At 41.1% G+C, this 12,500-nt stretch overlaps 2 protein-coding genes across 5 annotated transcripts in view; both read right to left on the bottom strand.

Annotated features, from left to right (window-relative positions):
- LOC117954888 (glutamate decarboxylase 1-like) overlaps positions 1 to 5,680 on the bottom strand; it is a 15,656-nt gene extending 9,976 nt beyond the window's left edge. The window contains exons 1-4 of one of the 2 annotated variants that reach the window (XM_034888994.1): positions 5,409 to 5,680; positions 4,375 to 4,491; positions 2,237 to 2,293; positions 476 to 613 (exon numbers count right to left, since the gene is read on the bottom strand). In XM_034888994.1, coding sequence (XP_034744885.1) covers positions 476 to 613; positions 2,237 to 2,293; positions 4,375 to 4,450 — 271 coding nt within the window. In that variant the 5' untranslated portion in view covers positions 4,451 to 4,491; positions 5,409 to 5,680. The remainder of the gene's footprint in view (positions 1 to 475; positions 614 to 2,236; positions 2,294 to 4,374; positions 4,492 to 5,408) is intronic. The other variant, XM_034888995.1, reaches the window with a different exon arrangement.
- Positions 5,681 to 6,978: 1,298 nt separating this feature from the next.
- On the bottom strand, positions 6,979 to 10,363 carry erich2 (glutamate-rich 2). Of its 3 annotated transcripts, XR_004658914.1 has the most exons (13): positions 10,151 to 10,363; positions 9,688 to 9,730; positions 9,467 to 9,515; positions 9,277 to 9,319; positions 9,141 to 9,177; positions 8,989 to 9,049; positions 8,352 to 8,388; positions 8,178 to 8,266; positions 7,969 to 8,099; positions 7,708 to 7,765; positions 7,543 to 7,614; positions 7,163 to 7,459; positions 6,979 to 7,126 (listed from the first exon to the last, which is right to left on the bottom strand). XR_004658914.1 is itself a non-coding variant. In XM_034888998.1 (12 exons), exons 1-12 carry the CDS (start codon positions 10,156 to 10,158, stop codon positions 7,233 to 7,235), a joined length of 855 nt encoding a protein of 284 aa, XP_034744889.1. In that variant the 5' UTR covers positions 10,159 to 10,363; the 3' UTR covers positions 6,985 to 7,232. The 3 variants fall into 3 exon arrangements, 2 of the variants coding, with proteins under 2 accessions (XP_034744889.1, XP_034744890.1); XM_034888998.1 differs by having other exon boundaries at positions 6,985 to 7,459; XM_034888999.1 differs by having other exon boundaries at positions 6,985 to 7,459; positions 9,277 to 9,313.
- Positions 10,364 to 12,500: the final 2,137 nt, after the last annotated feature.

Genomic DNA, 12,500 nt, shown 5'->3' with positions numbered 1-12,500 from the left:
TATTACTAATAGGCCTACAGGCTAATAACATCAGTAACTACTCCATGTATGGTCATATATTTTGTCAAGCGGGATTTAAGATGAGAAGTGCAGTGATTCCAGGTCTCAACAGGTAGACCATATACTTGCTGTGTGATACAAAAAGAACATTGGGATATTTTGGTTGCCAACCACCAGCATCTGGTTCTTTTTCTTGATATTTTCTTTATTATTAATGTGCCTCTAACTTCAGTCGTAGTCCTCTAGAAAGCTGACTTTCATTGGGTGTAAGAAGACAATATTGTAGCAAAAAGAGAACCACAATGTTAACAACAAAGATGTGCTTTACTGGTTGTAGGCCGCCTCGACACAGCCGCCAAAAGTCGTTTTAGTTTGAAGTAATGGGCCTATGACTAATGTGACCATAGCGTACAGCTCAAACGAAGCACACATAATATTTGTTTAGATACGTTAAGATGAAATATGTAGTGCTCACCTCTGGCGAACAGATTGGAGAAGTCGGTCTCGGTGAGGCGGAAGCGCGCGTCCCTGTCACTGTTATCGCACGAGAGCAAGTTCTTCTGGCCCGCGAGCCTGCCCTTCTCGTCCAGACTGTTGTTCTTCTGCAGGAACCCTAGGGTGTTACACGGCGGAGGGCAGGAGTTATCACCAAACACCTCCATTCCACACAAATAAATAATTTTTATTTTAAATGCAAGAAAGACGAATAATGAATGTCCAAATATTCCGAGTTATTTAGTCTGTAAATATCTATCTGGTAGGGCAGCTTTTGAAAAAAAACAAAATCGGTGTTGTCCTGAGTGAGCTCCTGATGCCTTGAAATCTTTAATAATCAAAATTTCTGGTGGAGGCCAAACCTATATAGGCCATGTATGGACACACACACAGGAAGAGGAACCACCCCTGTCTGTGTGTGTGAGTGCACAGCCCACCCTGTGACTTCACAACCACACCCTGGCGAGGAAACACCTAGTCCACAAGCTGATCGGCTCAGAGGGCAGGACAGGACCGGACAGGACACGACAGGACAGGACAGGACAGCCCGCGGTAATGACCCATACAGCCAATAAACGCACATCCTAAGACGGATGCGCAGACCCCTAAGCATGTTCTGAACTCTAGGATTGATCCTTTCTCTGCATATAGGGCCTTTATATCGGCAGGATAATGTGGTTACGGTTGGGACTAATTGTGCACAAAACACATGGAAGTCATCTGTAAGCCTATATAATTCATATTTTTTTAATGACACCTCAATGACACCTTGCATATTAAATCCTATATGACATTTTCGAAATCAATATTTGGGGACATTCTAACAGTTTAAGCTTCCACAAAGAAATATCCCCATTCAATTTCCATTTCACTCCATTAAAATGTCATTTGGACCAGTTAAATGATATTGGTCGTTTTCTCATTCTCAGAAATATAACCGTACGCAATACATAGCTTCTTCAATTCTTTGGTCTTAATGGATTTCTGCCATGACAAAAAGGACAATCACATCCTGTTTCCTGTTCCATATCTACATGATATTCATTCGCCCTTTGTAAAGCTGCCAGAAAAACACATCCATATATTTTTTAGAAACAAATTTCTTCAAATTATGGAGAAATAAACAAACATTCCCTTAACGTCACATTCTCTGTTGTAGCCTATAGGCCATCCGCGTGATAGTCAGAATTTTTCAAATAAAACATTTTTGTAGTATTTGTTGCACGAAAAGATATGAAAGGAAAATGAAAATACTTCTTTATTTACAGGTTATTCTGGCGGTCTTTCTGGGCTTTATTACGTAGGCTATATTTCCAGGCCTGTCTAAGCGATTTTTGTCTTGGTGGTGAAATGGAAAAGACATGGGGGGGGGGTTCAGGGGCAGTCGGTGGGTGATCTGGGGCTCTCATCATAAGACCTACAGGCTAATGTCCACTGACCTTTAGAAGATCGAAACACACTGTGACAGTCGTGGATGGCCCTGCTCTAACAGCCTTTATCATGGCCTATTTCAGGCCTCCAAACGTGTTTTTTTAATTTTTTTAAAGAACAACAGCCACCCTATGATGAAACCTCGACAAAAAAGCATTATAATGTGATAGGGTGGAGACATATCACCATACATTAATATTGTTTTTTTAAATCTGGTCCTTCCAACATTGCATTTTTCTAAGATGTCAGAAATGTGAATGACATATGAAAGGAGTTAACGTGAAACGGTTTATGTGCCCAAAAAACTTACCACAAATCTTCATCCCAAGTTTCCGTGTACATCCGTGCATCCACGCATACTCGTAGGCTAAAACAGAATGAACGTTTGAGTTTCTGGTGTGCAGGCCGCGGAGACAACGTGGATGGGCGGATTATGGATGTGAAGCTGGTGGAGCACAGTGAGCACAGTGGAAGCTGCGTGATGCGCACGGCTCTTGGCCAGGTGTGTGACGTGACTCTGGACACTCAGGGTTGTTTGGGTATTTTCATTCGGGGTGTTAAAGCATCAAACAATTTGTTTCTCAGACATTTGGCTCAAAGTGGTCTGTTTGGCCGATGATTTATCCACCTTGTTATTTACCACAGCACCCACTGATCATCGGGGGATGAGTCTTATAACATTTCCGATTTAGGTTCAATCAATAGGCACCGACAGTGGCCCGCACGGCACATCCACGCCGGCTCACACACCCAGCCAAGGGGCGGACTGGAATTAACGCCCGTGAAATGAGCTAACGGAGGAGGGCAGGGATTAATTGAGTGAAACACAGTATGTGACTGGAGCGAGCTGGTTATGTCTGTGGCCGGAAAGTCTATAGCCGGCTTGATGCAGAAACTTATAGGCCATAGTGCGTCTCATGCATACATAATCACACTCTACACACAAAACCGTGGACATGCGTGAGCAGAGATGGAGCAGAAGCCAGACGGAATAAAATGCAGAGCGCGAGAGAGCAAAGCTATACAGCGAGGCGGCGAATACACCTGATGGAAAACTTTCATAACAAAAACAAGTATTTCAATTCACTGAAGCAATTTCATTCCGAGAGAACCTAGAGAGCAGTTCGAGGTGCTGAGGCCAAGGCATACACACTGCAGACACGCGCGCGCACACGCACGCACAGACACTACATGCCGCCAGGCGTGAGATGGAGCGTGGAAGAGAGATAATGGCAACATCCAGCAGGAGTGTGCGAGCAAGTCAGACAAAACAAACCTTTTCACAAAACAAACATCCTTTTAAATGGCTTTTCCTCGGGACAAACTCGCATTTATAATAAGTCTTTCATTTTCGTAGGCATGGCACCCCATATTGACACCCAAGGGCCACAAATTAAAGATTCAAAAAAATGTTGTGTTTGATAAAGAGAAAAAAGGAGATTATATGAAAACGAATTGTCCACTGGTCCTCAGGAACTGCAGCCTAGTCCCTTTTACATTTGGCCAAAGACAAAAAGCGGTCATCCCTTCCCCGCGTTGACTGCAGCTGGCTGCTCAAGTGCAGTTGAGTCGATTTAGGCATGCGACAAAGGCTTAAAACAATTAGCCTAATTAACCCATAGGTTAATGGGTAGGCCTACATAAATGTGTTCAGCTATTAATAAAAAAAAACGCGAAATAGCCTATTTCTCCATGCGCAACTAATGCATGCGGTTTACAGCCCCGAGGGCCCACATAAACGAGATAAGATGAATCAAGTCAAAAATAAATAATAGGCCTAAATAATAAAAAAGGTATTTTTTTGTGTCAAAAACGTTTTCAAAACACCCAATTAAAGTCCAGACAACGAAGGCGTTAATGCAAGAAGGTATAGGGAAAATATTCAATCCAGGAATATATTCGATCGGAACATGCGTTTTTATTCAAAAATGTTAGATCATTAAAAATGCCAATGCTTTAATGGTGCATTATTTCTGCACGTGGTCCACTGCTCGGTGCGCACCGCTGATCCGCCAGATAGCGACAGGCAGCTGTGATGGCTCTGTTTTTAACCGGAATGATTAACGACGGAGCCCACACAGCAAATGGCCCGGGCGAGACTCGCCTTTATCAGACAGAGGAGGAGGGGAGAGAGGGACAGGGAGGCAGACAGAGGCAGAGTGAGAGGTGTGTGTGTGTGTGCGGGGGGGGGGGGGGGGGGGGGGGGGGGGGGGGGGGGGGGGGGGGGGGGGGGGGGGGGGGGGGATTGTTAAGCCTTCGTGTTGGCAATAGATCGCACTGGATGAAAAAGTGTCTTTGAGCAAGGCACCAAGTCCCGGTCAGCTCCAGTGGGCTGTTTCTGTAAGCACAGTCTGAACGAGATAGACAGCCTTAACCAGAGTTTACCCTCGGGGATTGATACTGGATTAGGATATTGTTAACAGGGAGAGGAGTGTGAGGATGACGTACTTGCGGACGGAGGTCTTAAATTGTCGGAGTTGGGGTCCTGGTCCCCGCCAGTGGCTCTCGGTTCAGACGCGGCCATCAGTCCTCTGTTATCTGATCTCCAGCTGGGAAATAAATCAACTGCAAACAAAACGGTCCAGGGTTAAGAGTGGCTAGGTCATCTTCTACAGCTCACATTAGAAATATATATTATGAATAAACTACAATCCATATAATTGGTAGATCAGGATTTTATCAGAAAAATCCACCGTGCGTCGCCAGGAACGAGATCATTCCCGAAGGATATTGGGCTATGAACCAAGCCGCGCAATTTGGAGAGAATTGCGCACGAAGCGCAAGCAATGCGCACATCAGGACGAATGTTAAAGATAACATTCAGTTATCAGGGAGCTCCACATGTAAGAAATATATTCCTAGTTATTATACGTTCTAATGGCCCATTGGAGCAAAATTATAATTTTCCTTAGATATCAGTCTCTGGCAGAGCGAGACCATTAAAATGTATGATCTGTGTGTCTGTGATTATCCACTGCACTCATAGATATATATTAGAGAGATATTTCTAAGGCATAAAACATAAGATTCAAAATATATCCATTCAGTCTGCCATAGTTAGATGACATGTTCTATTCTGAAAATATAAATGAATACATGACGGGACATATTGAACAAATCACAGCTGTTTTTTTTAAACAGATTGATTTATTAAGCAAATATTGATAAGATGCAACTATAAATAACTAACGTCAGTCACGTATTGCCTGAGAAATCGACATTTCAATTAAGTTGTGCTTCGAACAAGCACATCCCATCTCGTCATCAGTCAATGTCATCAGACCGACTGGACAACTAATGAATTCCTTCTGTCACTCATCTGGGACTCATTTCTTTCAAACGACACGGGGAAATATAACATGTTTTTTGGTAGTTCCCAAAAAAACTCCGACGTTTCATTCACCTGTGTCTTAGAAAAAATATGAAGCCTATATATCAATGTATCAAGAGCGCCGCTGAAATGAACGGAGGAGGCATCTTACCGACTCACGGGCGCACAGGTTGTCGATTCCAGAGAAACTATAACTAGATGTAACAATTGCCACCCAAAGGCACGACAAAAACAGTCCAGTGATGGCGGAATACCAACAGAGCGCACTAATAAAATCCCATCCAGCCGCGCGCAAGTGACCCTTTCTCCCTCAAGAATATTTTTTATTCGTTATTTATATCTCAGACTCTGGCTGCCCATTGGTCTCTTCACGCAAGCATGAGTCACAGCCTTGCCTCCCTCTGACGACTAATGAAGCTTCCCTGAGTGCTACTGACAGCCACAATCCACTTTAAGAAGCCTAAAAAGCAAAAGGAAAAGCACCAGTGACGTATACCCACCCCTCAGTGTGTGTGTGTGTGTCACAGGATGGAGACGTGAATGTGGGATGCATTCTGAGTGGGTTACATAGCAATTGACCTTGTGATGACAAAGTTGGTTTATGGGTTTTAGTACACATTCATAATGTATACATCTCCTTTTCAATAAACTCGTGGGGGTTTCTTACAAAAGCACCAGGTGATGGAGAGAGCACCATGCACATTCCATGGCTGAGATATTCACCTTCATGAGATGATAACACTGCATGCATCATCATTTTTGACCTGAACCCCTTTTATAACATTGACATGGACAATAACACGGAGACATCAAAGTGAATCCAGCCCAGAGGGCGTTGACGTATTGTCATCCTCATTCCTGTGTCCTGGTCCACTGAATGGACAGAGAGCAGCCATTATGTTCATTCAATCACTGCAAATTACAAACAGCCTTTATCAGATGGCACTCATACTTTCTCTTTTCACAAGTCACGCGTAGAGACGACTCATAAAGATAAGCTCTGCCATGTGATAATAACTCTGTGGCTGATAGCTGAGTGTGTGGGAAAGGCGGTGTAACCGTTAAAGTAACAATTCAGTGTGTACACAGAGCACACTAGTGCCGAAAAAAAAAGAGCTTGATTGTCAGCATCATCATCCATAGAACTGTCTTGTTAACATTTAGAAACTATACATATGTACTATATATACTAACTAACCCTCCTGTAAAACAATCTCTCTACAAAGTGCTTTTTGTTTTTCGTTTGTTCACTAAAGAAATGACCTGCGGATATTTCACATGGGTGCCCAAGAAAAGTAAAGGCTTTTCTGTCATTTTCAGTATGATACTCTAGTCAACATTAGGGCTGCAAATGATTATTGTCATTGTTAATTAATCTGACGGAAAATGTCTCAATGGTTTGGTCTATAAAATGTCAGAAAACAGAAGAAAATGCTTTTGTTTATGCAACAAATACAGAGAAAGGCAGCAAATCCTCCCATTAGAGGAGCTTTAACCAATGTTTGACATCAGGCTTGAAAAATGGCCTAAGCAAATGATCATTTATTAAAATAGTTGCACATTGATTCTCTCTCTCTTCTGTCGATCGACTAATCTATTAATCAACTAATCGTTTCAGTTTTAGTGCAGCTCTCACAGCAGACATCTTGCCTGTCATAGCAGGTAAAGCACAGGTGTAGTTATAAATGATGAGGGCTTAGAATTAGAAAACTGCAATCAAACACAGCTGTTATTAATGGCATGTTTATAAGTTACGTAGTCAGCAAACAAGGGCGCCAGCTTTGCCGACAATACATATTTTATTTGCAGGTGTAATGTGAAAAAAATGCATCATTGTCAAAACATCTTCAAAATGCACATAGACTGTTCAAAGTAGCTTTGCAGATTAAGATAGATAAAATGTCCCAAGAAGCTATTAGCAGAGATATCTGGTGACAGTGCCTAACGTTGCCTCTGTTGTATTGGTACAATATATTTAGGGAGAAAAGTTAGAAGTAGGGCAAGGCTTGTGTCCGTCTACTTGCTTTTCTTCGTCATCATCATCTGATGGTGAGGAGGAGGAGTAAGCTGAAGAGGAGCGGTTTGAGCCCTGAGATGACTCCTCATCACTCCCGGAGTTATCGGAGTCATCATTATCCTCATCTACTTCTTTGTCTTCTTCTTCTTCTTCCTCCTCCTCAGTGTTCTGTTCTGCCTCTTGCTCTAATGAAAAAGGCATGACACAAACTCATGGCGTGTTCTAGAATATGGAGCAGAAGCGTTCGTATAAATGGGGGAACTCTCACCCTCCAACAGCTTCTTCTGGATCAGTGGGAGAAACTCAGAGGCCTCAGAATTGTCCGGTTCATAGATGAGAACTGGAGAGGAAAGAAGAGGCATCATTGGCTGGCTTCACCGTTGGCAGATTTATTGACTGACAGACATAGACTTGATGGATGCAGGATACATACTCATCTGACACAGTTTGCTGGCCAGCTGGAAGTCTCTGTCCATCACAGCTCTGAGGAACTGAAACCACACATTTTAAATTGGATTTCAATTTCTTTTTTTATCTCAACGGAGTATATTCAAGTTTAGTAAACATATATATTTGACTAAAACCAAGGACTAAAAGGATTTTTGGCATCTGAAATAAATTAAAAAAAAGGTTTAGCCCATCCTCTCAGCAGAGCATACAGTGTAGAATAATTGACGGTGATCAGTCACTTCACCTCCATCATCAGCTCCACTGGTGCCGTTCGTTCCCCATCCCCAACAACCTCTTCTTCTGTCTGTTGTTCCTCTCCATTTGGCCCATGTGTGGGGAGAGGCTCAGCTGGTGGACAAGAATGTGTCGTTCCTCCTGACAACCATTAACACTGTCATCAGTTTCTTTCTCGCTGCTTTTGTTATTTAGCATTTTGTTCTACAATAAACGTACCTATACGCATTGAGTCTGGGGGCTTCCTCAGCTCTTTCATTTTCAGCTCTTCATCAGGCACTGCAGTCGACTGTGTGTGTTTATCAACCCTGAAATCGCATTTAGGATTTCAAACTGTGTGATGGTGATATTTCATTAGTCTCATCACTTAATATGTGAATTCAGAGTACAGACCTTGGTGTCATCCTGATGGAATCCTTTGGTGAGCATTCTACAGGAGAACCACGGACATCCAAGACATTCAAATTAGCCAGTTAACCCTTGCATGGATTTGAAATATTGTTTTGGGCACAATAGATAGCACTTAATGTGAATTGTGTGACCATAACAAGCTGAAACTGTCAATTGATAGTATGTTGTCAACATAACATTAAACTTACTCTAACAATCTGAGGAAAATGGATGAGAATGAGGAAAAATTACACAGACAGCAAAGTTTACTTTTGGTGTGCGCAGCCTGTCTCTTCTTATTCTGTCACAGTTAGTGGCTTTGTTTGTGACTTACATTTCCCAGAATGACTGTTGACGTAATTAGCATGAATGTACACATTTATCCATATGCTCGTGCAGAGTGATCAACATCAATTGCAATTTAAAATATCAAATTACATTTTTCATTCACTTAACATATCTGGGAGTTGCCTTGTAGCCTGGTCTTTTTATGCTATCTTTGATCTCTTTAGTCCTTGGTTATCCCTGCATGTTCAGGAACAGACCTCTCTTTGCATAATTGTTAAACATCATGTGAAAGTACTGATAAGATACATTTTCCTTCAATCTCAGAAAGTCCAACACACATAACACCACATACCGTCTGCATCCAGCACATTCCCACTTGGAAACTCAAACTTTTGAGTCTCCTTGCAAGGAACCTTAATAATGAAAAAAAATTGAATTACAGTAGTGAAGCAAAAAATCTTTCCGTCATTCCAGTCTTTGTGTGTTCTATCTCAGAAGACCCACCGTCACAGAACGAGGCTGTGCCCGGGCAGGAATACTCCTGCGGAATACAAAAAGTATGTGAAAAAATAAAAAATACTGGATGAGCATGGTGTGTTATGACAGAAATGTATACTTGCAAAGATGGGACTTTTCTTACCGAGGTTTAATGTCCCTGATGACTGTCTTTTCCCAAACTTGGTATAGAAAATAATAAGAATATAAGCTTGTCATAAAAAGCTGGTGAGCAGAGTAAGTGCAAATGGAACTCACGTAAAATCTTATGTCTCATTTCAGTATTTGCAAAAGAAAATAGGTCTGAAAGAGATGTTAGTACACTGATTTCTTACCACTGCGTTTGTGTATCTCAGCATTAGCAGAGGGGACTTCTGCTGTCAACTACATCCAGATAGAGAGGTCAAAATGATTGTAATATTCATACACTGTTTATTGGGACATGCAGAGTAGCAATGCACAAGCTTAAACATCAACATCAGCAATGTAATCCATCATAAAAGTGGATGATAGATAGAAAACTAGAGTGTGATAATTGACTTTATTCAGTGCTCACCTGTTTCTTTGAATTGGTGGAGGATTTCCCCAAACACTCTAAACTGGACATCAAATTGAAGCAGTTAAATCATATTATTGTTTGTGAAGTATTAAAAAGCATGGATTATAAAATCCGAACGTTTCTACGTGGCTTTATGGTTTATATATGGCACTCGTATTGTGACCTTACATTGTAGAGTAACGTTCTGCTTTAGCAATTTTAAGGCGTTTAGCTAGTTCTACTTTTTTGTATTTAGGTATTTATTTAGTTGCTGATGCAACATTCAAAGTACTGAAATAAATTACTACGTCGTTAACTAGCTATCATATTGTTCATTTACCAAGGGTAGCTAGTTTATCAGATAACGTTAGCTAAGGTTGCATAATATATTGTAATCATTCATTAACTTTAACTAGCTAGCTATGTTTTGTGAACTAACATTAGCGTAGTATGTTGGTAACGTTAGTCACCAGTTGCTCACCTGCTCATTGATGAAGATAAAGCGACTGCAAGTTAAAATAATAATTATTCTAAAACTGTCGTGCAATGTCTAGGTTTTCTCGTTTTAATGTTAATCTATCTATCTAGCTACTTTTCTATCAGTGGGACAGACTGTCGTTGCACCGCAACAGTAAACATAGTAACCGAGCTACTCGGAGTCAATGCTGCCTTCAAGTGCTGCCGGAAATTTTGCGATTGATTTGAAACGCACGCCAGAGATGGATTCATTTTGTGCCATCAATTTTGGAGTAAGGAGAAGCAGGGATGTAGTGGCCTACTATACGTAGTTGTCTTTCATTTTAAATAGGACTTATGCGTTCATCGTAAGGGATGTTCTTCGAATTAGTGTTACAAAACGTTTTGTCATTAAAAAAAAGCCACCACAATGCACTGAATGCACTAAAAGTCATATTTACACAATTTAAGATCAGAAATAAGATATTTGAAGGCTTTTCTTCCAGGCTCCTTTTACACAGAGCCCCTCGTTTCCGTCCACCCTTCATGTCAGCCATATTTCATCCAATAAGTAACTGTTACTGCTACATTAGCTGTGCATACATTGAAAGCGTTGCCCTCAGTCTTGAGTGAGGGAGAATGTGAGGATGGAGATATTGTGTGTGTGGTTAATAGTTTCAAGTCCCCTCAGCACTTGGCTGTATAGTTTCATGGTTGTCTTGTAATTTTAGGAAGACTGACAGGCTGAAGACTCAAAGTTCCCACAGATTAGCACATGACTGACAGGTTTGTTCATTTTCTGCCAGAATGTGAAGTACTGTTTAGAGAAGATTAGCTTGGGCTGTTAAATGCAAGTGAGTTAAATGTGTATGTCTGCACACACACACACACACACACACACACACACACACACACACACACACACAAACACACACACACACACACACACACACACACGCACACACACACACACACACAAACACCATTAAGCTGTGCCATGAAGTTGCTCGGACTGTGCTCTCCCCAGGGATCCCGCTCATGCACAGCGACATGCCACTGAACCTTGTGTATGCTTCTGTGTAGACTGTGTGTTGTCATGAGTGTAAAAAGTGGTAAGGAGGCAATCAGTCTTTTACAGAGTTGCCTTGAAGAAGAAATGGACAAGAACACAGCCACTAGACACAACTAAAGTCATTTTCTCATTGAATAGATTTGTCATAGATTGACCCCTGAAGTTAAGCACATTTTTTTAAAACATGTTGCATTTAATAAATGCTGCTAACGTATAGTTGTTGTGCTTTCCCCGGCCGAATTAAATGCCCATTCATTGTCTTGCAGCATCAGGTGAAAAAATTAAAGAGGTCTAAAATATAGAGGTACATAGAGGAATGAGCCCACAGAGTTTGAGCTTTAATATCTATATCTATGACATCTTTTCCATTCAACAGGGATTGGTTCATTTTTACCCTGCAAGTCTTACTGAGCCACAACTCGTGCTGTGCGGCCAGACAGTTTTTTATTTAAACCACAGAACTTTATTTTAAATGCTGGTGGAGATCCCAGTTTCTAAACACAACAAATATGTTGAAAGAAATGTGTGAATAAAAATTGATGCACATGAAGTCTAGAATGCAAATAATAAACGTAATTTAGCTTCAATGGAAAGTTGGAAAAAGCTCAGACAACATGGAACAAGATGAACTTTTCAAAATTGAGAACGGGGACTAATGTAATTTTTGTAAATGTGTTATTACAACAATACAACAATTAGTTGCATACTAGTTGAGTTAAAGTTTTAGGGAGGAAATTAAATAAACCCATACATTTTCCTTCATCAGGACTGTGTCAGTATGGTTCTATCAGATTTCATCGAGAAAGCTGGCATCATGAGCAAACAACTAACAACTATGATCATATCTTGAAAAGCATTTAACTAAACTCTGATTGGTGCATGGAAATACTGTGCACAACATCACAATTTCCCAAATAAATCCCCCAAATGTTTCATGTTAAATAATCCAAACTGTTCACGTAGAACCCTGGTATTCATAGTAAGAAGCTTTTTTCCAAGGCTTTTTGGAGCCTGTCTAGAGTTTTTTAATATGAAAAAATGGATGTAATGTGTAGATGAGATAACTTATGCCTTCATCTAAACCTTGTTTCCAGACTCAACCAGTCATGTAAGATCAGATTTTACAGCAATATAGCAAATGTCAAATGCCAAACACCAAGGTGGAACGTGAACTGCAAAAGCTGCTCTGACACTGTCACCTTGCTTTTTATGGAGACCCCCCGCCCCACCAAGTCCTTCTCCCCAATAATAGACTATGCACAGAAGGAGAGAGACACAAAATGCACACACACACACACACACA

Source organism: Etheostoma cragini, chromosome 12 (genome assembly GCF_013103735.1).
Source record: "Etheostoma cragini isolate CJK2018 chromosome 12, CSU_Ecrag_1.0, whole genome shotgun sequence".
Taxonomy (NCBI): Eukaryota; Metazoa; Chordata; class Actinopteri; order Perciformes; family Percidae; genus Etheostoma; species Etheostoma cragini.
This window is presented reverse-complemented; position numbering and strand designations above follow the sequence as displayed.

What these genes read in the sequence shown, in the direction of transcription:
- erich2 (XM_034888998.1), bottom strand. An exon ending in TCCATCAGGATGACACCAAG is followed by an intron (nt 8,267 to 8,351) that starts GTCTGTACTCTG and finishes ATGCGATTTCAG; the next exon opens with GGTTGATAAACACACACAGT. An exon ending in CAGCAAACTGTGTCAGATGA is followed by an intron (nt 7,615 to 7,707) that starts GTATGTATCCTG and finishes TTTCCTCTCCAG; the next exon opens with TTCTCATCTATGAACCGGAC.